Source organism: Caenorhabditis remanei, chromosome III (genome assembly GCF_010183535.1).
Source record: "Caenorhabditis remanei strain PX506 chromosome III, whole genome shotgun sequence".
NCBI classification, from domain to species: domain Eukaryota; kingdom Metazoa; phylum Nematoda; class Chromadorea; order Rhabditida; family Rhabditidae; genus Caenorhabditis; species Caenorhabditis remanei.
This window is the reverse complement of record NC_071330.1, coordinates 3,731,899-3,755,523: the sequence shown is the minus strand read 5'-3', so window position 1 is coordinate 3,755,523 and position 23,625 is coordinate 3,731,899. Positions and strand designations below refer to the sequence as shown.

General features: G+C 40.7%; 4 protein-coding genes across 4 annotated transcripts; 1 reads left to right on the top strand and 3 right to left on the bottom strand.

The window, feature by feature from the left end:
- Window positions 1-715: 715 nt before the first annotated feature.
- GCK72_008889 (uncharacterized protein) lies at window positions 716-10,110 on the bottom strand (the record flags this gene model as incomplete). The annotated part of the gene is made up of 14 exons (XM_053727101.1): window positions 716-876; window positions 3,198-3,301; window positions 3,792-3,858; window positions 4,191-4,421; window positions 4,597-4,877; window positions 5,024-5,260; window positions 5,312-5,517; window positions 6,236-6,543; window positions 6,599-6,657; window positions 6,726-6,880; window positions 7,479-7,592; window positions 7,771-7,993; window positions 8,732-8,814; window positions 9,964-10,110. 14 exons carry the CDS (start codon window positions 10,108-10,110, stop codon window positions 716-718), a joined length of 2,376 nt encoding a protein of 791 aa, XP_053586678.1.
- A 5,129-nt stretch (window positions 10,111-15,239) lies between these two features.
- GCK72_008887 (uncharacterized protein) lies at window positions 15,240-21,593 on the bottom strand (the record flags this gene model as incomplete). The annotated part of the gene is made up of 4 exons (XM_053727099.1): window positions 15,240-15,302; window positions 15,387-15,686; window positions 18,509-18,900; window positions 21,272-21,593. 4 exons carry the CDS (start codon window positions 21,591-21,593, stop codon window positions 15,240-15,242), a joined length of 1,077 nt encoding a protein of 358 aa, XP_053586676.1.
- On the top strand, window positions 15,316-15,624 carry GCK72_008888 (uncharacterized protein; the record flags this gene model as incomplete). The annotated part of the gene is made up of 1 exon (XM_053727100.1): window positions 15,316-15,624. The coding sequence occupies one exon, from the start codon at window positions 15,316-15,318 to the stop codon at window positions 15,622-15,624; it is 309 nt and encodes a 102-aa protein (XP_053586677.1).
- Window positions 21,594-23,078: 1,485 nt separating the features above from the next.
- Window positions 23,079-23,381, bottom strand: GCK72_008886 (uncharacterized protein; the record flags this gene model as incomplete). Its single annotated transcript, XM_053727098.1, has 1 exon — window positions 23,079-23,381. The coding sequence occupies one exon, from the start codon at window positions 23,379-23,381 to the stop codon at window positions 23,079-23,081; it is 303 nt and encodes a 100-aa protein (XP_053586675.1).
- Window positions 23,382-23,625: the final 244 nt, after the last annotated feature.

Genomic DNA, 23,625 nt, shown 5'->3' with positions numbered 1-23,625 from the left:
AAATCTCATAAATTTTAAAATTTTTATCGAATTTTAATTTTTTTTCTTGAAAAAGTAAATAAACAAGATGAGAAAGTTGTTCGGGGAAGGGGGGGGGGGGGGGGGAAGAGCATAGAAAGAATGGAAACGGTTTTGTGAGAAAGAGAGTGAGTGATGTGAGAAAAGGGATACGGAATTTCAAAAAAAAAGAAGAACAATTAGAAGAAAAAAAACAAAAAGGCATCTAGACGTGTCGAAAATTCTTAAAATTCTTAAAATTTGGGGGGAGAGAACATTGAAAAAGTGGAGAAAACCCGCATGAAGGACATGATGAAAACACGAACACAAGTTTTTGTTAAAGACTGAAGAAAATCTCTTAAATGAAAAATTATATATATAAAGGCAAAATTTGGCTTGTTTCAAAAAAAATTTCAAAAAATGGCTTAAAAGAGATCACGAAGAGTTATCCTAGCTATTATGGCTATCCGGGGGGAACGATATGGGAGAATATAGTTGGTTAAGTAGGTCTCATGACGATTTGACCTACTGTAATGCCGACGAAAAAGAAGAATACCGGGGAAACCATAGAATTCCTTAAAATGAAGAAATGAGGCACTCGGAAAGAGATCCCTGAGAAGATTGGAAGAAAAAAACGAAGGACTGAATGGGCGGGGGAATAAATTTGAGACACCGGGGGTGTGGAGAGAGATGATAAATACATAGACACGGATCATCATCATAGAATCGTGTCAGATTCCTGTGTAGGTGTCGGCGGTTCGTGTGAGGAGAGTCGGGATACTCGCATATCCTCAACCACTCCACCACCACCACCGTTCGGAAGGCGGATCGCCGACGAGATGTAGTTGTTCGGCCGATGACGTGGATATTGTTGGTCGCCTGGAAATACGTCTGGAATAGATTTTGGGGGGAGGGAAAAGCTTTAGGATAGGCGTGGAGGGGTACTGTAGGCTTTTGAGTTAGTGGACTTTGGAATTCAAGTTTTTGCAACTGCGCTCCATCGTACTCTAGGTTTTTTGTTGTGTTCGGTAGAGCGAGGTTGTCAGCGAAATGACACTTGCGAGCTGTTTTCACGATGAAGCCAGGACTATCAATGCAGGCACGCTCTATTGGCAAGCACCGTACACTTTTTTGAGTCACGGTGAATATTAGAACTATGTGTATACTATACCAGCTATATAAATTATAGCGACGAAAAATGTACCATGCTTGTCAATAGAGCGCGCCTGCATTGGTAGTCCTGGCTTCATTTTCAGGCAAAACTTGAAAATGACTTCGCCGTGTAGTCCTCTCAAATAAACCGCTTACTCACAAAAGAGTAGCAAACGTTGTCGTTTTAGTCGCATACTTCTTAATGGATTTTAACCTTCTCGAAATTTATTGAAATCTGTTATCACTAGAGCGCGACTACGTTTTCTTTCTGCGACTCTCCACCTTCTCTCACAATTTTACTATGTTCGATGGAGCGCGATTGCAGTTGAGCAAACTTGCTCACCACCCCTTGTATCCCAACAAAAACCCAAAAACCTACTTCTAGAAGTAATATAAAAAGAAAGAAGAAAAACCAAAAAAAAAGAAAAAAATGTCCATATCCCAATCGTGCAAGGCTCGATTGTTATCGCATAACCACACACACATTCCACAGTTTTTTCACCAAAAAAAAAAATAAATAGATATTTGAATGAAAAATAAAACGGGAGAACTAGAGGTACAGGGATAAATTGACGGGAGTGAGGAGTGAGGAGTGAAGAATGGAATGAAGGAATCAGAGGAAGAATGAAAGGGGTACTGTAAGAATAACTTGGCTCACTGGCTAATTTTACAGACCACGGATTTGAAAACTTGTCTGGTGTATATTCTAGTTCGCACGATGAGGCCAAGGCTACCAATGCATCCGCGCTCTATTGACAAGAATGATACATTTTTTGCGTTTGGGTGAACATTGAATTTTATACAGCCGGTATAGTATGCACATAAGTTCGAATATTCGCCGTGACGCAGAAATGTACCGTTCTTCACAATAGAGCGCGGCTGCAATAGCAGTGCATTGTCTTATCGTGAGTTTACTAATAATCAAATCCTAGTGGTCAGCTCAATGTCAAACATATGGAGAGATGAGAGCTGGATTTTTGGAATATCTAACAGTTTTACTATCGACATACAATTTAGACTATGGGAATTTCATTTTTGTAATTGAACACCGAAAAAATCTAACTAGGTACGGTTAAAAACTACAGAAATTCCAATATGTACATGTCATATCACTTTCAGAGCTTCCTTACAGTACCCCTATTAACAAATATTGTGAAATCAAAGAAGTCGACAAAGGAGAATACAATAACAAGGTGTCACAGAATTTCAAGGTCTTGTTAAGTGCAATATTGACCAATTATATTCATAAGTGAGAGGAACTGAAAAATCAGAGAAGATCACAATGAGTTCACAATGATTAGGTGAGTGAGGTGAGCGGAACTGAACGGATGAGAGAAAGAGAAAACTAATTTAAGGGGATGACCAAGCAGAATTTTTGATGATAAGAAATCGAAATCGGTGCTTTGGGAGGTCTAAAGGAAGCTATAATTCTAATAAACTAGTGGGCGGAGTCTAAGGGAAATAGGCTTCGCCCTTTCAGAAAAGCATTTCAAAACTTTTACTAATTGGAGCAATAATGATAAAAACCCTCACATTTTTTCAATTCACAACTATGTGCTAACATTGAAAAAATGGGCGGAGCCTAGCAAACGCTTTCGATGAAAAAATGATTGTGGAATACTAGGACGCCACAGAATTTACAACCGCGCTCTACCGTACTTTTATGGATTCCAGTAGAGCACAGTTGCAAAACCCATGCCGCGCTAATAAATGAAAACTGATTAATGAGATTTTTAATGGAACACTGCAAAACACGTTTGACGACCACTATGAATTATTGACAATATTCAGAAAAGAATCACAAAGAAAATCAGAAGATATCAACAAATTTCAACTCCAGGAGACCTCTGTTTGGAAAAAAACTCTAGAATTTTCTCTAAAATAAAAGAAAAAAGGAAGGAATGGGATTAGTTATCTCAGGGACAGCTACCAGGTGAATACATTGTGTATATGTGTTTGTGGATGCGGATAACAAACCTTTTTCTTCGATTGGGAGGATGGAGGACCAAGAGAGGAATTGCAGTGGATATCCAGATATCACCGCCTACCTTCATTCGATGATCCGTTATTCCGAGCCATTGCTTGATCTTTCACAAGTTTGATTAGTGTCTCCATGTCGCTGTTGAACTTGTTCTGCATTCGCTCGATTTGGCTGGAAAACGTAGTTTGAAAGTCAGGATTTTTAGTCGCGTTTGAATTTTAGCGTATTCATTCAAATTCACTGAGTAGCGACTCATAGTGGTCATAGTCACGATACGCAGCTGAACAAAAAAAGCTTCAATTCGGAATTTCCATACTTGTCAAGGTCCAGTCCGGGAAGGCCCTAAGCCCAGGCTTCAAAACATGAACCAATTTTTTAAAAACATTTTTCAATTTTTCATCGAAAATGTGTACATTTTTGATGATTTTTTAGAATTTCTTTAAATTCTGAACGATAGTCAAAAATTTGCCTTTTCCCGAAAAAAATCGAAAACGTCAAAAATTTGAATTTTGAATTTCCAAACTTATGATGCTCTCTATGGTTTGAAAACCGGCCGTTACGGAACAGGTCATTTTGCAACTTGGACGTTTTGCAACAGTATCGGTATAGGAATGGTTTTCCAAAGTCTCCGCCCACTTTCTAGCCGATCATAAAAACTAACCTTTCAATATTTTCAAGCCTCCTGCCGAACATGTACGATCTTCGATCTTCATATTCGTCTGATCGGTCTGAAAAAATTATTTTTGAGTTTTTTAAACTTATCATAGCCTGGATAGTTATGTTAGAAGAAATTAAACTATTTCTGAAATTTTGAAAAAAGTTTGGATGGTTTTTACAATTTATTTTTGTCTGTGTGTCTGTAGATCCGAATATCCAAATTTTCAAAAAATCTGTCTGTTTATCCGAATGTCCGAAAATCAAACGTCAAAGAAAAGTCACTCTCAAAAACGGGAAAGCCATTTGTTAAACAGGTGCCAAACTGTGTTAATCAGCGTATTGTTTGTAAATGCCACACCATGCTTAGTTCATCAGAATTCACACTTTATAAAACTCCTCTTACCGCTCAACTGTTGCGACTGTGTCCCATCATTATTAACAATCACCGTCGTCGGTGACACAGAGTTCCCGGCTACAGTAGGCGATACTGTGACGGTGTTGCCACGTGCGAATGCTCGGATATCATCGAAAAGAGCATCGTCCTCTTCGTGTTGGATGGGTCGCCGAAGGAGGGGCGTGGCTTCGGAACGAGTTGCAGTGAGAGCAGCGTGTGGGGGTGAGCAACGAGATGAGCCTGTGTTAGTAGTAGGTGGTAAACCATAAGGGGAAGAAAATGATTGATAACATAGGGTATGGATTCAAAGATTAACACAAAATAAGATAAGCCAGAGGGTTTTGCAGGGTGTGGGATGGAAATGCAATGATTGAAGCAAGTACGCTCTATCGCACAAATTTTTCAAAAAACTCACTCCTAGACCCCGCGGACTGCCTCCTATCAATCGGATTCGAATCACATCTTGACACAGATTCAGCACTTCTTCTGACGGCTGTCGGATTTCTGCTCTCTCCGTCCGGAGGTGTTGTATGCCTGTCTTTGTTCAGAGAAGACGACATTCGGAGGAGCTTATGGCGATCGAATTTTTTTCGAAGACTTTGAGCATCGTCTCGGAGATTGTAGGTGATGGTGAGATTCTTGCAAAAGGTTTCGGCGAATTCAGGATACATGTCGAGGACATCGAGGAGGTCGTCTCTGAAAAAGTACGTATACATGTTTGTCCGGATATCACCAAGTTTGGTTTGTCAGCAGGACTGGCTTACTAAACTGGAAGCATAGTGTCATTAGAGGCCAGTTTTGCTCGATATAACCTTTCTGAAAATCCAAAATAAGAAACTCACCTCAATATCTTGTGTAGATCACAATTGGTGAGCGCTCTGACATTACAAGACGACTTCCCCACTTCATCATAGAGAAGTGGATTCTCTCCAAATATATCGTCCTTGCCAAGCACTCCCATCACATTGTTATCATCATTTAATATTTCTACACTCCCTCTTGCTATGAAGTACAACCCCGTCAGTATGTCACCTCGATGTACCAAAGTGTCTCCAGGCGGGGAATGTGTTGTTCGAAACCTGGAATATGAACAACATTTTAGTAAAATACTCTTCAGCAAAAATTTTCACCTCATAGAAAGCGCTCTCAAACATCCTGGCGTACTACCTGCAAACGCTGCACATCCACTCAAAAGATTTCGATTTAAATGGAGGCAGATATCTGCCTGTAGACAGTCGGGAAACCCCTTCAACACCAGATTCATATCGATTCCATTGGTGTAAGCCCACGCGTGTTGAAAATATTCTTCCAGACGTTGTCGTAGTGGGTTTGGGATCTGGAATTTTCGAAATGAGGTTATACTGTAGTATTGACGAATATACGGTAGTACTGTATAAAGGTACGGTCCTGACTACGACACGCAACCCAATTCAGCTTGAAGTTTCTAATTTTTTTCAGAATTTCCGGCTTCGAGAAGCTGAGTTTAACAAGAAAGACTGCCACTTTCACTACTTTCTCAAATTTGACTGCCAATACGTCCGATTTTGGCAATTTTATGTTACAGATAAAACCCATCAAATTCTATGTGGGCTCAGTGTTTCAAAATGATACGGGGTTACGGAAACTAGGTGGAATGCCTTTTCAGAACTTCCCCATTATAGAACTGCCCCTTTTCGGAACAGTCTCTTTTTCGAACGCAGCAATTCCAGAATTGTCCGTTTTTAGAATCTACGTTTTCTAAAATTATTCGTCATTGAGAAGTTTCATTCAGTTACAATAGGATATAAACCGGTTTTGGGAAAAGATAGTTATGGAATGGGTGAGTTTTAAAGACTGAAAGAATGTATAGTGTAATTCGAGTCAATTACCAAGGTCAATTTACGACATCACCCCCGAAAAAGAGTTTTCATTATGAACGGCTGGAAAATAAGGACAAATGATTCATCTAGGCTTACAAAGCTAATTTGTTCAAATCAATCCTAGATATGGATTCGGTGACCTCGAATGAGATGAATTTCATACCGATGCTTTTCAGCAAAAACTAATTTTCTCACCTGGTGAAACCTGATGAACTCCCTCAACCTTGACATTTCCGTATGATATCGTGCAGTTCCAGAATACAACCTTTGAATAATTGCAGACACATTTCCGAACACCGAAGCGTACATTAATGAACCCAATATCATCATGATAATCGTGAATATCTTTTCTGAATCCGTTGTCGCCGAAACATTTCCGAAACCGATTGATGTGATTGTGGATAGTGTGAAGTAGAGTGACGTCACGTATCGACTTTTTAACGTTGGCCCTCCAGTGGGTACAGTTCCATTTGTTGACGTATAGGGTTGTGTTAGTTGTTTTGCTGAAAATCATTTAAATTGTTTCCTTGAGAACTCAGAGAGATCAAAAAAACTCACAAAGCTGATGCAGCCAAGTGTATTCTTTATGTGATAATTCTGCACTACCAATTGCATACCTGAAAGTTTTTTCTCATTGATTTTTTTTCGTTTCGTTGCGCAAAAATTGTAATGAGAAAAAACTCACCATATACACGCGAGCCAATGTGCTATCAGTGCGAACGTGGCCATGAGTAGAAGTAGAACGGCGGCACCGTATTCAGAATACCTATCCAGTTTTCTGGCGACCCGTACCAATCGTAACAGACGAGCAGTTTTCAGCAACCCGATTAGTGTTGTTGTCTGGAAAAAGAGGAACAATTATCAGTTGAAATCTCGGATGTCTAGAAGCCCAAAGAAAATACTCACCAGGGAATTTTTTGGAGACTCGGATTTCAAACGGTATTTACAAACGCTATATGTACTTTCGACCACGAAGAGTCCATTTCTGCTGTCGAAACCTGCTAAATGTCTCTGCGAACCGAGTTATGAGCTCTCAAACTTTTAAAATTGTTAAGCGATTCCACATGGAATTCCAAATCGGCCGCATAAACGCTACATCGCGGTTCCATATGTGTTCCCCAGCGGTTCACCTGTGCTCGTACGTTTCAAAAATGAGAACATCTTTGCGTATACTATTTGCCGAGTTGGAATTCCATATGAAAAAGCTTGACTATATGAAAAGTTTGAGAGATCATAACTCGGCTCGAACAGACATTTAGCCGGTTTTGATGGCAGAAATAGACTCCCCGTAGTCGAAAATGCTTATGACCAAATTCATAGATAGTTTGAAAGGGGCGCGTCTCCAAAGACTTCACTTGTGAGAGAGCACAGAGAAGCAGACTGTCTGCTTCTCTGCGCTCTCTACTCTCTAGTTACTGGAACAGTTCAAATCACTCACCTCATCACTATTCGTGCTGACGAGTAGCAAATCGAACGGCACTGCGGCGACCATATCAATGATGAACCATCCTTTGAAGTAGTGCGTCGCAATTTTTCCAGGATGTGATACGACCTGACCTTCCTAATATTACTCAAAATCATATTAAGAGTGTTTTGGGAATTTGAAAATTAATCCAAATTGAAAGGGAGGGAGAGAGTCTTACAAAAGCGCTCTACCGAAATGAAATTTTGCGAGCTTCGGTAGAGCGCGTTTGCGAAAATTGAAAAAAAAAATGGAAAAATGCACAAACCTCCTCATTCTCATTGACATATGTGGTGCGAAAATTAATAATAATATCAACAATAAACATGATATCAACTATCAGATCGACAATCTCCAGCGGTTCCGTAAACCGAGACTTTTTCGTCGTATCTTGCAGTTCTCGGAGGAGAAATGCGGCGACGTAGGGTGTGAAGATGGCTGTGTAGATGACGAGTAACAGAATTATCCAATCCCATACTGCTTTGAATGGACTGCAAGAAATTTGAAGGTTGGAAGTGGTTTTATTCTTTCAGTAATGGAAGTTTTGTCATGGCTCATTCATTAACTAAATTATCATCTTCTGAAACACGGAGATTTCAGAACCGGTCATTTCGCAACTAAGCCGTTCTATAACTGTTTGATCACTTTTGTGCTTACATCAACAAAATAAACAAGTATAGAACATTTACTGCTTAACACGTCACAGGCGCCCCAGTCATCTGAAATTCAGAAGTTCTGCAGAAAAACGCGTCAAAGACACTCCAGTCGCTTGAAATTGCAATCTTTAGTCTAAAATCGCGCTGACGGTGCCCCAGACTCCTAGTTTTCAAAAATCGCGTCAAGTAGCTATCAATACAGCGCGTTTGTTCAGCACCTCCCTTGTAAAATATCTCAAGTTTTTAAGGGCGGAGCTTAAAATCATAAAAGACTAAACGAAATTACTTCTTCAGTCAACCAAACCTTTCCTATAGTTTTTTCTTAAATTTAAAACTTCCTTCTCAAGAAATTCTCAGAAATTCTGAGCTCACGCTCGGATAGTTTTGATGATTAGTAGAGTGATACTCTTCTTTTTTCTACATACAATTATGTTTACGGTTCAAAACACCTAAAAAATCAATGATAAGATTTTTCTTGATATCTTTACAGAGATTACGGCTACCCACAGGTCGAGGAAAAGTTATGCCAGCGGTGGACCCTCAAATGTTCATTTTTTTAAAGTGAAGACTCACCTATAATGTACAATTGTGCAGTGATGTACCCGAGTCTGCTGCAGTTTGTACTCCGGCAGAACATCGGCGCCAAGTGATAGAACCTGTAAGAATACAGAAGTTGAGGGTGGATGAATTTTGGGTTTCCTATTTCATATTTTTACCCCTAAAACCTAGATCCTGAAAAAAAATCTGAACGGTTGCCTTCCCCGTCAAACTTACCATAGACTCCACGCTTTCGAATTATGATACTATTAACCTTTTAAATAATTACAGACCAAATAGAAATTAGGTTTTCAGAAGAATCAGAAGAGAGCTCTCTTCTCTATCTCTAGAAAACTTGAAGGCGTATTCTGATTCTGATGGTTGTCAAGGGGGACGACGAAGACGCTGGGGTGTAACAAGACATGCCGAGGGCAGAGTCGCGTGAATAATTTGACTCCGTGTGTATTTTGCACCTGCTTCTTATAATAAGAGCCTTTTGATATCATAAACACCATTTTATTTTCTTGGGCTTTACATTTTTCTGGTATAGTTTGGTTTTTACGGTTTTCTTAAAAATGGGCTGCTTACTGTGGACAACAGTCAATTTTTGTCGGAGAGTAGTCAAATTTTCACGGCCCTGAAGACATAGCTGGGGGCACTATTTCCAAAGATTCAAGAATATAGGCTCATTTTTAACCGTTTTATGACTATCCGGGACGCGCGGGATGTCCCAACTCGTCCCGTTTCGAGAGTTAGAGGGTACAATATGGCTAAGAAAGAGTTTCATTTTTTGAACTGACTGTTCGGCGGACTACGGCTAACGGAAAGTTTAGCTCTGTTCGAGATTCAATGATTCAAATCCAGATGGACGGCTCAAAAAAGATAATGGGACGAATCAGCAAAACGGACCTAAGTTCTTAAAGAGAGGCCGGAAAATCAGGGCCCAAGCAAAAGATCCAAAGAAATTTTTCTAGCTTGAATGATTTTTATCTTTTAGATTTTGTATCAGTCTTGCTATTTTTGGTTATTTATCGAAACTGTGGCCGATCTTCTTGATTTCAAAAATCCGGGTTCGTTTTTCGCCAGTCTGAAACAAACACCCTAAAAATTTTCATCATGATTTAGGGCGTCTGTTTCAGAACGGCCTCACCGAGCACACCGAACTGGAATGCAATTTAGTTTTCTGGATCCCTAAGGTATAAATTCCAAACTTTGCAGGATTACTATACTTTTTTAGCTTTCCCATCATCAACCCATACAAATTGCACCTTATAAGATCCACTCTGCAACACAACCATAAGTTGTTTGGCCTGTGAAGCGACCGCATTTCCGGCACCTCCTCCTTGTTGCTGAGATTGTCCTGACGGATGGTGTTGAATGATGCCGGTATGGTTGTTGGCAGCAGTCGTCGACATTTACCACAGTACACACCCGATAGATGGGCGGTGTGTCGGGTGGGAGTCACGTCATCGCACGAGACACGTGGCGGACAGGAGGACAACTACAGTGAGATTTTAGAGAAGGAAAGAGATGGAGGAAAAAGACGAAGAAAAAAGTTTGTGTGGACTTGTATAACAAGATTAGGGGGTGGGGGATGGAGCCATCTGACCAAGGTCAATTAAATCTGACCACTGGCGTATTTCGTTCTTTTTGGAGGGATAGCAAGGGGAGAAGATTTTAAAAATTCAAAAATTTTCGAATCGGAATTTCCCCAAAAAACGGACGACTCCTGTCTGTCATATATGAAAAATAGCGGGGTCCTATTTTTCTCGCTCTGCGTCTGGCAGGAGGCTGGTTTTGGGGGTTTGTCATTCGAAAACATATTAGAAATTGAAAAATGTGGAAGGCCCCCCTTGCCCCCCACTCCTCTCTTCCTGCTACCAAAATTTGAATACTTATAGGAATTTTTGGGAGAGGCTTCAAGAGTGGTGTGGGGTGGTCAAAAACAAAATTGTTCCGTTTTTTAATATGAAATGGAATGGAGAAAAGGGAATGGAGGAGCTAGCAAAAAAGTTGAAATTTGTGTGCTTTGAAACATGATGATATCGAAGAAAAGGGGGACAGCAAAAGACATTGGAGACTTAGAAGATACAGAGAAGGGGAAAAAAGAGAAGAAGGGTCCCCCGTTGATGTGGCGTCGGGGCATTAGTATAATGAATTATTCTGCTCACGAAGCCTAGAGAAATGTCGATAGGCTTGATGGGCGGGAGAGGGGGGAAGGTTTTTTTTGAATGAAAAACGATGAAAATATGAGTCTTTTTTCGAAGAAATCAAGATTTTGTCACAGTCTTTGATTTTAAGCACCGCCCTCAAAACGTAACAAAAATTCTCTAATCTAAGGACATGTGAAATCAGTTTGACAGGTTGGCGTGAAATTTTGGGGGCGGAGCCTAAATGTGAAATAGAAACTTTAAGTTTGAATACTGACAAACATCCGGAATTATTGCTCATAATCGAAAAAAAAACTAGAGATGATCTGAAAGTGGGCGGAGCTTACCACAGGTCATAGAGACTTTCGAGTTTACTTAAGGTTTATATATGCTCAAGCTGGAAGTAGAAATAGGTTTATGGTCCTGAGGCGAAATCGAGACGTTTCAAAACAGAGACATTTCGGAACCGTATCTCAAAATGACCCGATTCCGTTATAAACCAAGTATTTCTGACATATGGTCTCCCCGAACCAAGACATTTCGAAACAGTTCCAACATACTAGCTCATCACAGTTCTTACAACTGCGCTCCACCGAAATCCCCTTTGAAAAATGTCTCTTTTTCTTTGAGTCTCTCAAATTCGCACACAATTTTCTTCGATTTCGGTAGAGCGCGGTTGTAAGAAGCATGCTGTGGTAATAAAGGTACCGGTAGTAATATAAAATTCAAAATTCCAGAAATTGAAAAGTTCTAGACCTTCTAAGCTTCCCCTAAAATTTCTTCCAAAAAAAAATCAGCGCATGAATCCTGTCTAACCAATTTTCCCCCTTCTCTCCCCCAAAAAATAATTGTTTACCGGTTGGAGACGGGGTGGGGACCAAAAAGTGTTCCAAAATACTCATTTCTCTGTGTCTCTCTGCTCTCTCTCCCTCCTAGAAGCACATAACACGACTAGGATCAGAATGATGGAGTGGAAGAGATTACATTCTGACCATTGTCCGTGTCGGAGAGTTGTGCACAAGCTGGCGTGTCGTTGACGCGGTATTTCATTTCGAGGCAAAGTACAAAAAAGATACCTTGAAAGCGCCAAAGAGACTAAACCAACTAAACCAACAAGAGAGAAAAAAATTGGAGGACCGATTATAGGGCCAAAAATTGGGGTGGAAGAAGAGGAAAGTTGTTGGGAAGGGGGGGAGGTATACATGTATATACACCTTTGTATTTTGGGGTCTCTGGGACAAAATAAGTGGATATCGAATGCGGAAAAGAAGAATAAAAAATAGGGGTAGGGAAACGATGTGATGACGTGCATTATGATGGGCCGCTTCCGAAAAATGAGATAGAAAAAAAAGGAGAAGAAAGAAAAAAGAAAAAAGAAAAACGGAGAGATGGAATTTTTCTTTTTTCAAATGATGATGATGGTTACCTCTAAATATGGAAGAGAATTTTGGGATTTTGAAAAATTCGATTCTGAAATTAAGGGGGATAGCAATCGAGCTCCATTGAGAATCGGTTAGAGATTCTGGTAATGTAAACGCGCTCTATGGATAATGTCCCTTTTCTCTAAGTCTCTCAATTTCGCACACAATTTTCTTCGATTTCGGTAGAGCGCGGTTGTAAGAGGCGTGCCGTGCTAATACGAGCAAAAAATCTAAAAATTGAAGGTTTTCATGAAATTTTACCTATTTTCTTTGGGTTTTTACCGTTTTTATTTCAGTTCTTCAGGAATTTCTACCAAAATTCAAAACTTTCAAGTTTTTTCCAGAGTTTTTCAAAAAGAAACCGACCATAAAACCGAAATTTTTGGTGGCCGAACTTTTGCATGACCTGGAAACTTCTAGGACCAGCTACCATAATACCAAAAAAACAAAACCGATTTTCAGTAAAGCGAGGTTTCTGCCCAAAAACCTATTTCCACTTGGCCTAAATTCTATAACCTAATTCCTTCCGCTATCCAAAAAATAATTGAATTCAGGTGTCCTTGACTCCAAAAGAAAAGGTGTCGGCTCCAAAGAAAAAAGACGGAAAAAAGGAGGGGCTGTGCGCTGTCAACTCCATTGTTTTCCGGACGACAACACAGAAGACGTCCGACGTCTTCTCTCTCCACTCTTCAGAAGGCTTCACAACAAAAGAAGAATTCAGAAGACGTGATGATTGTGACGTGGCAATGAGGATACACGAAAACAGAAAAACGAAATGGGGGGAATGGAAATTGAGAAGAAGACAAGGAGAAGACGAAGAAATAAGAAAAAGGAGAAGAAGATGTAGGATAAGAAGAGGGACGGAACTTCACTAACAGATACAAATTGCTTGTTTTGTTTGGAATTTTCTCTTTGGTTGGAAGTGATGCAAAAAGAGTTCCTCCTGTTCAAAAAATCTATACAACTTGTCTCTGTTCTGATCTTCTAAAAGGTATCAGAAGGCGTCACGTCTTCTGAAGACACGTCTTCTCATGTTATGTGCCTCCGGGAGCTGCCGACGTCCCTCTTCTCGCCTACTAATTACTCTTCTCTTCTTTCCTTTTTGCTCTCTCTTTTTCTCTCTCTCCGGAAGCGAGAAGAAGAAGGAAAAAGAAGAAATTCGACACTTCTCGTTTTTGCTCCGACGGAGAAGAAGGAGAACACTTTTTACCTTCGGTTACAAAGTGAAAACACTAATTTTCTAGCTCATTTTAAGTGTAGCTCATGTGTTTTTTTGTGAGAGACAAGTTTTGAGTGGAACCAGTCAAGGGGAAACCGGTCATGACCCGCTTCTTTTCAGTTTTTGATCTACTGGGGTTATCGTGGTGGGACCTAGAGTTAGATATCTGACAAGTGCGCTCTAAAGATAATGTGATCGATCGTATCCATACGTCAGGCCCTGGATAATTGGCGCCAAAATTCAAAATTCAAATTGCTTCGACTTTTTGAATTTTTTCGAAAATGTTAGTATGATTCAGAACTAGAATAAATTCTGAAAAATGATTAAAAATCTTCACATTTTTGAAAAAAATTGAAAAAACGTCGAAAAAATTTCGAAGAAAATCGGTTCCTTTTTTTAATTTTTGCCTTCGGGCCTTGACAAGTCTTAACTCTCAAAATTAGCAATAGAGCGCACTATCCAAATTTTGATTTGCTTACTATCAAAGGTCACAACCTCCTTAAAAACCTACTGGGGTTAAAATAAAAAAATTTGAAAAATCCAAAGTTTAGGTGTTATGTTAGGTGTTAAAAAATGTTTTATCAGTCTATATATGTTTCATAGAAATCGGTTCAGTGTGAAGCTAGTTATGAAGCTCATACGCTGAAACCTTAAAGTCCAGCACAGTACAGACACTATCACATCGTCTAGGCTCCAGATGAAACGCGCCAACAACACGCCAGATCGGCCAACTTTATAGCTTCTTTACAAAAAAATGCGTTCCTTCTATCCAACCCTTTATAACCCCTTTTCGAATAACTAGTCACTCATATCGCTTTTTTCTCTTCAAATGATTAATGAAATGCGAATAACTAATTGCAAAACCAGTATTATGGAAAACGAGATGCGTATATACATAGCTCGAGTAAAAATTGATCAACTACTGCAAGTGACTGAAAGTTGGTTGGCGTGGACAGCGAAAGAGCTCAAATTATATGTTTTCGAGCTCCATAGTAACCGAAGAGGCGTACTTAATTATAGGATGATAATTTCACTTAAAAAAGAAAAAGAGTCGAGTTCTGAAGAGTTGGGGGAGAAGGAGATGAAAGAGAAGAAAGAAGAAGGAAGAGGTGACGAAGCGGAAAATTCAGAAATCTCTTCTCTTTCTTCCTTTTGTGTGAGTGTGTCCAGATTCCTTAGAGCCGTCGTCGGTGACACAGAAGAAGTCGACGAAGACGATGTTTTGACTTCTTACAACTAGACTAGAAGGAGAGGCCGGAAGTGACACGGACGTCCCGTTTTTAGAAGAGAATGGATAGGGGGGATAGGATAGGAGTGGAGGAGCAAATGGATAGATATGGGGGATGGGGGGAGAGTTCCAGAGGAAACATGATCTTTGGATCCCGGGGAACTTGTATTTAGTGAGGGTCAGCCTACTTGCAAACCGGGCCGGTTCGCAACACCCTTAAAACGCAATATCTGAGCTAGATCATGCCGAGTCCTGTGTCCGTACATTTTTCTATATTTTTGAGATCAAAATATTGCGTTTCAAGCGAGTTACGCTCAGGCCCGTGCCGGCTTGGTTTGCAAGTATAGGTGTCGGGTCGGGGTAGGAAGATTGGAATGGACCCTCAGAAAATGAGGCAGTCCAAATCAAATAGTCAAAACGATTATTACTGTTGGTTACTGTAATTGATGAATGTGCAAACATCGTTACGCCTGATTGCGTACCAGGACTCTCATACCAAGGTTTTTACGGTACAGTAACAAGGTTTTTACGGTACGGTAACAGGGTAGACATTTTTACTGGCATGGTTATTTTGGTAGATCGAATTGATCTGGATGAACCTGATGGTCCAAGCATCCTTTTTTCACTTTAGTTTTCTAAGTTTACACTCTGAAACCCTTCTACAAAAACTTACCGCTGAGAACGGGACGGGATCCGCCGACAACGTCGGAATCGCCATAGACATGCGCCGAACGAATGCGGACGCTCGTCTTCCGGCGGTCGACGACGTCGTCGACGATGTCGATGCAATAGCCGCATTCCGTCGTGTAGTGGTCGAGCTCGTTCCTGATGCTCCGATGAAACCACCACCGCCGCCGCCTCCGCCAATGCCCATACCACCACCACAACCACCGATTGACGACGACGACTGAAGCGACGGGCACGGCGACAGCGAACGCAACGACGCGTGCGATGATGACACCAGATGACACCTCTTTATGTGAGAAGACAATGATTTTTAGAGGAGTGTGATTGGATTTTTAAGAGTCAAGAGCTGGGGGAAGAAGGTAAGGGAAAGAGAAAAGAAAAGGGGAAAGGAGTTCTGAAAATCTCTCTGGAAATTAAGAAAATTCTGAGTAAAAACAAGAAATCGACAGGTGAAAATGTGGGAAAATGTGAGAAATGTCAAGATTGGAAGTAAAACTTTCAGAAAATCAGGTCTAATTAAACGTGGTTTGGAGCTAAGTGTGCTCTACCGAAATCTCTGCAGATTCGGTAGAGCGCAGTTGCAAAATCGTAGTAGAAAATCCAGAGGTCTTAAGTTTAGGACTGTCTGGGCAAGTCTAGCTTATGTAGTTTGTAGTCTAGGCAGTGTAGTTTGTAGTCTAGGCTTACTAGTATTGTCTAGAACATCATAAAGTCGTCTGGACCATCTTGAGCTAGATAAATGCAAAATTAAAAAAAAATATTTCTGGAAAATCAGATGAATGTCTAAAGGCTAGAAAAAAGTTTTTTGAATTCCGATCGGAAGAATTGCTCCAGATGCTCTCATGAAACTTGATATGCCCTTTTTCACAGACAATGATCATCTAAACGGGGACCAAATTACTAGTTACCACCAAACACATGAACAAAGTTTTGGCCTAAACTAACTAGAATACTAAAACACGGGAATTCTTCTTCAGAAGGAAGAAGATGGGAAAGAAAGGAGAAAAAGAAGACGTGACAACACATCTTGAAGACGTTGGAGAGTGAGACAAGTGCTCGAGTGAGAAATCCACTTGAAGAAATTATCAGAGAAATAAAAATATAAATAAATAAAAAAGTATGGAAATCTAGAAGTGTATGGTGATGGTGGTTATGTCCTATTGATTTCTGGGGAAGAAAAAAAAAGTAAGTAGAAGGGAGGAAAAAGTTGGAAAAAAGGGAAACGGGGAGGCTCTTCAGGAGCGGCTCTAGGAGCATTATGATGAAAACAATATGCATTACAAATTGGGGGGCACACACACACACACATACACCGAGACATACATCCGCACACCACCACCATCCAGCATGTACGAGAAGGATGATGATGATGATGACGATGGGTTTGTGGTGGTGAGAAAGATGTGCAAAAGTTTTGGAGAGGATAGGGAGAATGTTTTTTTGGAAGTTTTTCATTTGGCTGGAATGAGAGATACTAGGAGTTCGGTTGGCTCACGGAGCCTGGCCTATGCATCTGCGCTCCATTGTCAGAATGGTACAGCTGACAATAGAGCGCGATTGCATACTATTGGAACGAGCGTTCAAACGTGACAAGTATTTGGTTGGTCTACTTTTTTTTTTAGTTAGAGACATGAAAAATTTCAAAATTTTGCTTTGAAAAAACCATTTTACAAAGGTTTCCAAGTTTGAAAGGTCTGGATGTCTGGCGCGCCTTTGACGCTTTCCGGTCTAACCAAAAATTATAAAAATTAGGACAAATCGGTCTGTAAATCAAAAAAATTCGAATTTTTCAAGTTTCGGCGGTTACGTATTAGCTCGGCTCAGTTCTTGCAACTGCGCTCCACCGAAATCCCATTGAAAAATGTCTCTTTTTCTCTAAGTCTCTCAATTTCTCATGCAATTTTCTTTGGTTTCGGTAGAGCGCGGTTGTAAGAAGCGTGTCGTGCTTATAAAATTTGTTAAATTTGCAGTGATGGCCTAAAATAGCACCAAAAAAGCTAGACCCCCAAAAAGTTCCATAGGGCGAGTTTGCTCAGGTAGAACGTTCCACCGAACTGTCAACCGCGCTCTACCGAACTATTTTTTCTCTGCGTCTCTTCACTGTAATTTTTCTTTTTCCAGTCTCGGTGGAGCGAAGTTGGCAGCGCTAGGATGCTTCAAAATCTAGAATTTTTTTAAACCCTCACTTCAAAAGTGTGAAGGATTCGCCCCACCAAGTTTATTTCAAAAAACTTCCAAAGCAACAGAACAGTCTCATCCAATACTCATAAAAGGTAAGGAAGTGAGCCATCAAAAAAGGGGGTAAAAGTGGGGAAAAACGAAGAAGAAGAGGAAGAAAAGGAGGAGGAGAAGTATGATGGCATGTAAAGTGCAAAGACTCGTTGCTTTTTGTGCCGCTAACGAAATTAAATGTGCTCTTCTCCTTCTTCTTCTTCTTTTCTAGTAGAAGAAGAGAGAGGATCTCCTCTTCTTATTCTCTCCGCCCTTCTTATTCTTTTTCCTATAAAAAAAAGTTTACGGGAACGGCGGGAACACATCTGGACGATGGGAAACTTGAGAGGAAGACACTAATGTGCAAAAGATACTTGGATATATGAACAACAGGAAAAGAGAAATGAGAGAGAGAGAGGAAATGAACGGATGTTTCTAGAAGAATTGGTATGGGGTACGGTATGGAAGATTCTGGAAATTTCGGGTTACGGTATTGCTAGAGTGGTGGTGACCGAGGTGTGTGAAAGTTAGGCCATTGAGTTTTCCAGTTCTCTAGGATTCCGGTAAATTAGTAAAAACTTTAACTTACATGGTTTTTTCAGAATTTCGTTAAAAAATCGGTTTTAACCAAAAATTTTCGTTTTATATGGCTGAATATAATCCCAAAATTAAGCTCGAAAGAATTGAAAAACTCCGGTGGCCGAATTTTCGCACATTTGAATTTCTAGGCCACTCTCCTCGAAAATTCACTTTTTTACAAAAAATTTCCATCTCCAGATCTGTCACCCTTGCTTCATGCCAATTCTTAAGAAAAATAAAAAAAATAACTGAGAAAATTCAGAATTCCAGAGAGATTCAGAGAAGACAGGGGGGAAGAAGCAAATTCTAAATATTTACCTTATTTTCTTGCTCTTGCTCCATCATCACCGTCTCATCATCACTATTATTGACGACGTCTTCTGAATCCAGAAGGCTCGAGTGGTGGAATCGACGCGGCTTTCTCAACGGCAAAAACCTCTGCTTATCGTCGCTACTTTGTCCCTCTAAAAACACCTCGTCGTCCTCCTCGTCCTCTGGCACCGGCGCCAGACGGAGCAGGGGCGGACGACGTGGCATCGCTCCCGTCGATGATGATTTCGGGATTCCAGATGACGTCGACGATGGATTCGTTGAGAAAGGCTCTTCTTGAAGTGATAAGTAGGAAGGAATCAGGGGAAGATTTTGAATTTTGACGACAGGGGGAAGGGATTCAGAAGACTCGGCGACGTTAGCTGAGAGTGTTGTACTGACTGAATAAGGGCGTCTTGGGGTGAGAGAGGAAAAGAGAGAGGCCTCCAGAAGATGTGTCGTCCCAAATCAACGTTTCAATGTGTTGACATTGGCTCCCGAGATGAGTGCCGATAATGTGTGTGTCGAGAGGGGAAAGACAATGAAAAGGTCTCTTCTCAAGGAATCCAGAGAAGGGATTCTGGATAAGAAAGAGAAAAAAGAAGAGATGGACCAAAATGAGAAAAATCAAGAGGTACGCAATTCGTCATTTTCAACAGAATTTGTGGAATTTAGTAGTAGTGGGGAAGAGTAGTTTAGGTTATTGTGGAGAGTACAAAGGTTACTGTAGGTTACTGTAGATTGGTAGATCCAAGAATGCTAGATATCATACATGACTTGATACTACTGTAGTGGGTTACTGTAGGAACAAAATTACTGTAGGTTTTTGTATTCAGCTTGTGCATCACCAAAGTTATATTCACATTTTATGAAACAAGCATTACAGAGCCTAACAGTACAAGATTACTGTGGATTACTGTAGGTTACGGTAGGTGTTTTTTGATTACTGTAGGCTACTGTAAGATCCCCGAATGGAACTTTCCGGAACGTTCAAAAACGAGCGTAGTTTCAGTTTCCACAAGCCTACATGTACCCCCGGGCTACAGTAAAAGAGGTGTACTGTAGATGAAGGGTTACTGTAGATCCTGTTCTAGCTCCTCCCTTACCTTCCCAAAACTTAAAATTTCAGTTTTCTCAGTCCTTCTTTAAGGCGAAAACAAATAAAATTTCAATTTAATTTTTTTCCCATTTTCCTCTTCTTTTTTTGATAAACATCTTGTTGCAGAAGCACACACACACACACATAAAATTTGTTTCTTTGTGCAAATTATCTCCGTCTTCTTCTTCTTCATTCCATCTTTTTGAAAATAGAGAGAACTAATTATAGTAGAGGGGACCAGTGACACACAAAAAATTAATTTTGAGGAGGGGACTGAAGGCGAAGAAGCATCATGTCAAGTAGGCAAAGAAGATGGGACAAGGGGACATTATGAGAGAAAAAAGAAGAAGAACGACTGGGTGGTCATAAAAATGAAATATAGTTGTATTATTCTCTCGGAAACCTTTTAGTAATAGAAACCACCTCCAGGAGGCATCACACACCGTCTCATCAATTATTCTTTCCGGTCTCTTTGAGTATAAAAGAGATACTGGAAAGGGGGGGGGGAGGACAAAAAGTTGAGGTTGGAGCTAATTGGATTTGGTGGCCGAGAGATGACGTGATGTTCTTCAGAAGGGGGGAGAGCTCTTAGGATCTTCTGATATTCTTTCAGAAAGGAAAGGAAATCATTTCACATTTCCAGACGTCATTTTGGGATTATGTAGAGGAAGAACATAATAAAGGGCAATGGCTGTAATTTGGTGGGCAGTTGGGAATCGCAGGAAGATGGAAAGTGCATGAACGTTTTCTTGAGAAAGGGGAACGGGATTTACAGAGGAGAGTGTTCGGATTTTCAGGGGTTGGGAGTAGAATTTGTGGAATTTAGTAGTGGAAGGAGGCTTGGAACAGTTGTTTAGGTTATTGCAGAGAGTATACCAATTACTGTAGGTTACTGTAGATTGATAGATCCTAGAAACCATAATTGCCGTCGAAAAACTCAAACATTTCGGATTTTAGAATTACTTGATACTACTGTAGCATAGATGAATCTGGGATACTGTAGGAACAAGATTACTGTAGGTTACTGTACTCAGCTTTTGCATCATCAAAGTTATATATTGGAATTCAGATTGATACAAGTATTTCGAAGGATAACAGTATACGATTACTGTGGGTTACTGTAGGCTATGGTAGATGATATGTTATTCCTGTAGGCTACTGTAAAATCCCCGAATGTAACTATCTGGAACTTTCAAGGATAAACTTGCATTACTCGTTTGAACACATTGCCCACATTCTCATTTTCGAAAATTCGCGCCAAAGGCGCCCCCGTTTGATCTAAACTCCATAGCTAGGATACAAAAAACTCACTCAAGTCAGAACCCAGGTCACACACCACCCTCTACTCTACTACAATAATTCGCTCTTGTTCCCATCATACAAAATTTTATCGCCTCTTTCTCCTGACTCCCTGCTCCCTCCGAATCGCCACCATCTGTCGCCTGGTGTGCTGCTCTCATTTAAATAGGCGACGGTGTGGAAAACGCGTGAATTATGGGCCTTCGAAAACCCATAATTTGCGAGGGGAGTGAGAAGGAGAGCAAAACGAACGTTTAAAGTTCTTTTTTATAGATGGGAGAGAGGGTGAAAAAAGTTACAGATCTTGGTTTTAGCGTATCATGGTAAAGTAAAAATACAGCAGTTTGGACAAACTAATTTAAAAAAAATCATACTTACATGTGCTATATCTGCCACTGGTTTCTTCTTCAGCGCCTCCTTCATCAACGCCGTGTGCTCACTGGAATTGGATCCGGATCTTGCGACCAACGGACGCTGCGATGAAACCGTAATCTCGGAGAATGGGGATGGAGCCATAGATGGTTGATTTATGGATAACGTAGATCTACACAGATTACCATTTCCGAATAGAAGACTCGGAACTTCCATTTCTCCATCAGACGGTCCTGGCATCGGCAGGTAGCTTCTCATCATTGCATAGTCGACTTCTTCGTCATCTCCAGATGACAAGTCGATCATTGGGACAGATGAATTCATAGTGGAATCAGGAAAAGGCTCGGAGGTCACCACACATACACCTTACGAGGATGGGATGCCTGCCTGGTTTCGAATACGGGGGCACAGAAAAAAAAAGTGAAAAGGGGGTGTGGTGCCCTCAAGAGAAAAGACACGAGAGTCTCATTGTAGGTGTGATGAAGACGTTGGAGACGCAGAGAGCCCCAACAAGAAAACGAGCGGGAAAAGTGAGAGCACCTTCTGTTCTTCTTCTTCTTCGTCTTCAGCTGGAGGCGTTGCTAGGGCGCCACGACGAGATAGAAGAAAGCAGTGGAGGGGCACTGAATGAAAAGACAACGAGCCTTTTGTGTACTTTCTATTGTTCGAGAGTCATTGAATTAGTAGGAAGATCTGATAACATTCTCGGGTGATCTCTGATTTCTGATTCTATGATTCTGTTAAAAATTGTCTTCCATGCGTGTCTGTTTGTCCAAGATTTGTTATATATTCCTGGAATCCTAACAGGTTTATCTTCCAGCACTCATGTTGGCGAGTCTCGTTCCCCAAAACTACAGTATCCCACTCCCGACGAGTCCGAGTCCGACCCGATCAACGTCATAACCAAGTCAGTCAAAAAGCGTCACAAGACCTACAGTAGTCGTAACATCTTTTTTTTCTTTTGATCACCCCGGGAAACGTTGCGGAAAACCACGCCGAACAATAGAGCGATGGTGGCAGTTCTGACGCGTGGTGCGGCTCACGAAAAGTATACATTATGCATGTGTACAGCTAAAACACATCTTGTGTGTCAGGAAAATGTCTTAGAAATTTCGAAAGATCAGGATCAGGGGACTCTGAATTGAGGCGAGATCAGGGGGCTAAAATATCTCAAGTCTTAAATTTTTTCAAGTTGCAAACCAGTTGAGTCATAAATGAAATCACTCTCCAAGATAATCACTACCTGTACCTGATCTGCTGTTTTCCTGTTTTAGAATTTTCAAAAAATATTTTTGACACTGCTAATTATCTGACAAGGTGACGATACTACAGCATAGATAAACATTGAACTAAAAATAAAATTCTAGTTTTTCGAGAACTACAGTAATCTCAGGAATCGGCTCAAAATGAAAATCAGTGAGGATTTTCAGCAATTTGGTGTTTCAGCTTTTGGAAAAACGAGGGGAAGGACAGCTGAATTTAGATGACCTGATCTAAGATCAGTCTGGGGTCTGAATTTTCAGGTTTCAGATTGTAGATCAAACCAAGAAGCTGGGTCAACCAAGTACAGGGTACAGGGAATTCAGAATTCAGATTTGAAAATTATTGGCCTCCTGTTAGTCTAGAAACTGTCCAATAAATGATGGACTGATTTTTGACAGGGGTGTCATAAAATTTCAGAGAATATTAGAAACCATAGCCAAATGTTCTGTAGTCTACGAGTGGGGCATTATTTTTGGCAGACTATCTTACCGTAAACAAGTATAAATGCAAGTGGACGAGCTACAGTAGTTGGATACAGTACCAATTTCACTTTTTTGTGAAAATTTCCGCATTTACAATTTCTCCCTTTCCAAACACCCCAATCAACAAAAAACTCACCGCCAACGCATGTGGACTCAGTATATTATGATGCTGTCTCGAATGACACCTCAACGCGGGTTGCGACAGTGACGAGTGCTTCCTGGCCGACGTGTTCCCCTGATTATCCAACACCTCCGGCATGAACTTCACAGAACATGATGATGGCGACACGGCCTTGGCGTCAGTCAGCTTCCGATGTCGTGTCAGATCGAGACTGTAGTTCCGAACGGACGGTCTGGTCCTGTCCATCGGTGGTGACCGGGTGTGAAGAATGGAGGGGAAGAAATAAATTAGAAGAGGGGGGAAAGGAAAACGAAAAACGAAGACTCCTTTCCTCGCCTCCGGACCGGACAGGAGCAGAAGAGAGAAGGCGGTGTTGAAGGAAGAGTGCGAGATTTAATTCAGATACTGCTCCTTCTTCTTCTTCAACGCCTTCTTCTTCTTCTTCTTCTTATTTTCTACGTCTTCTTCTTCTTGCTTTTGGAGCACTTGG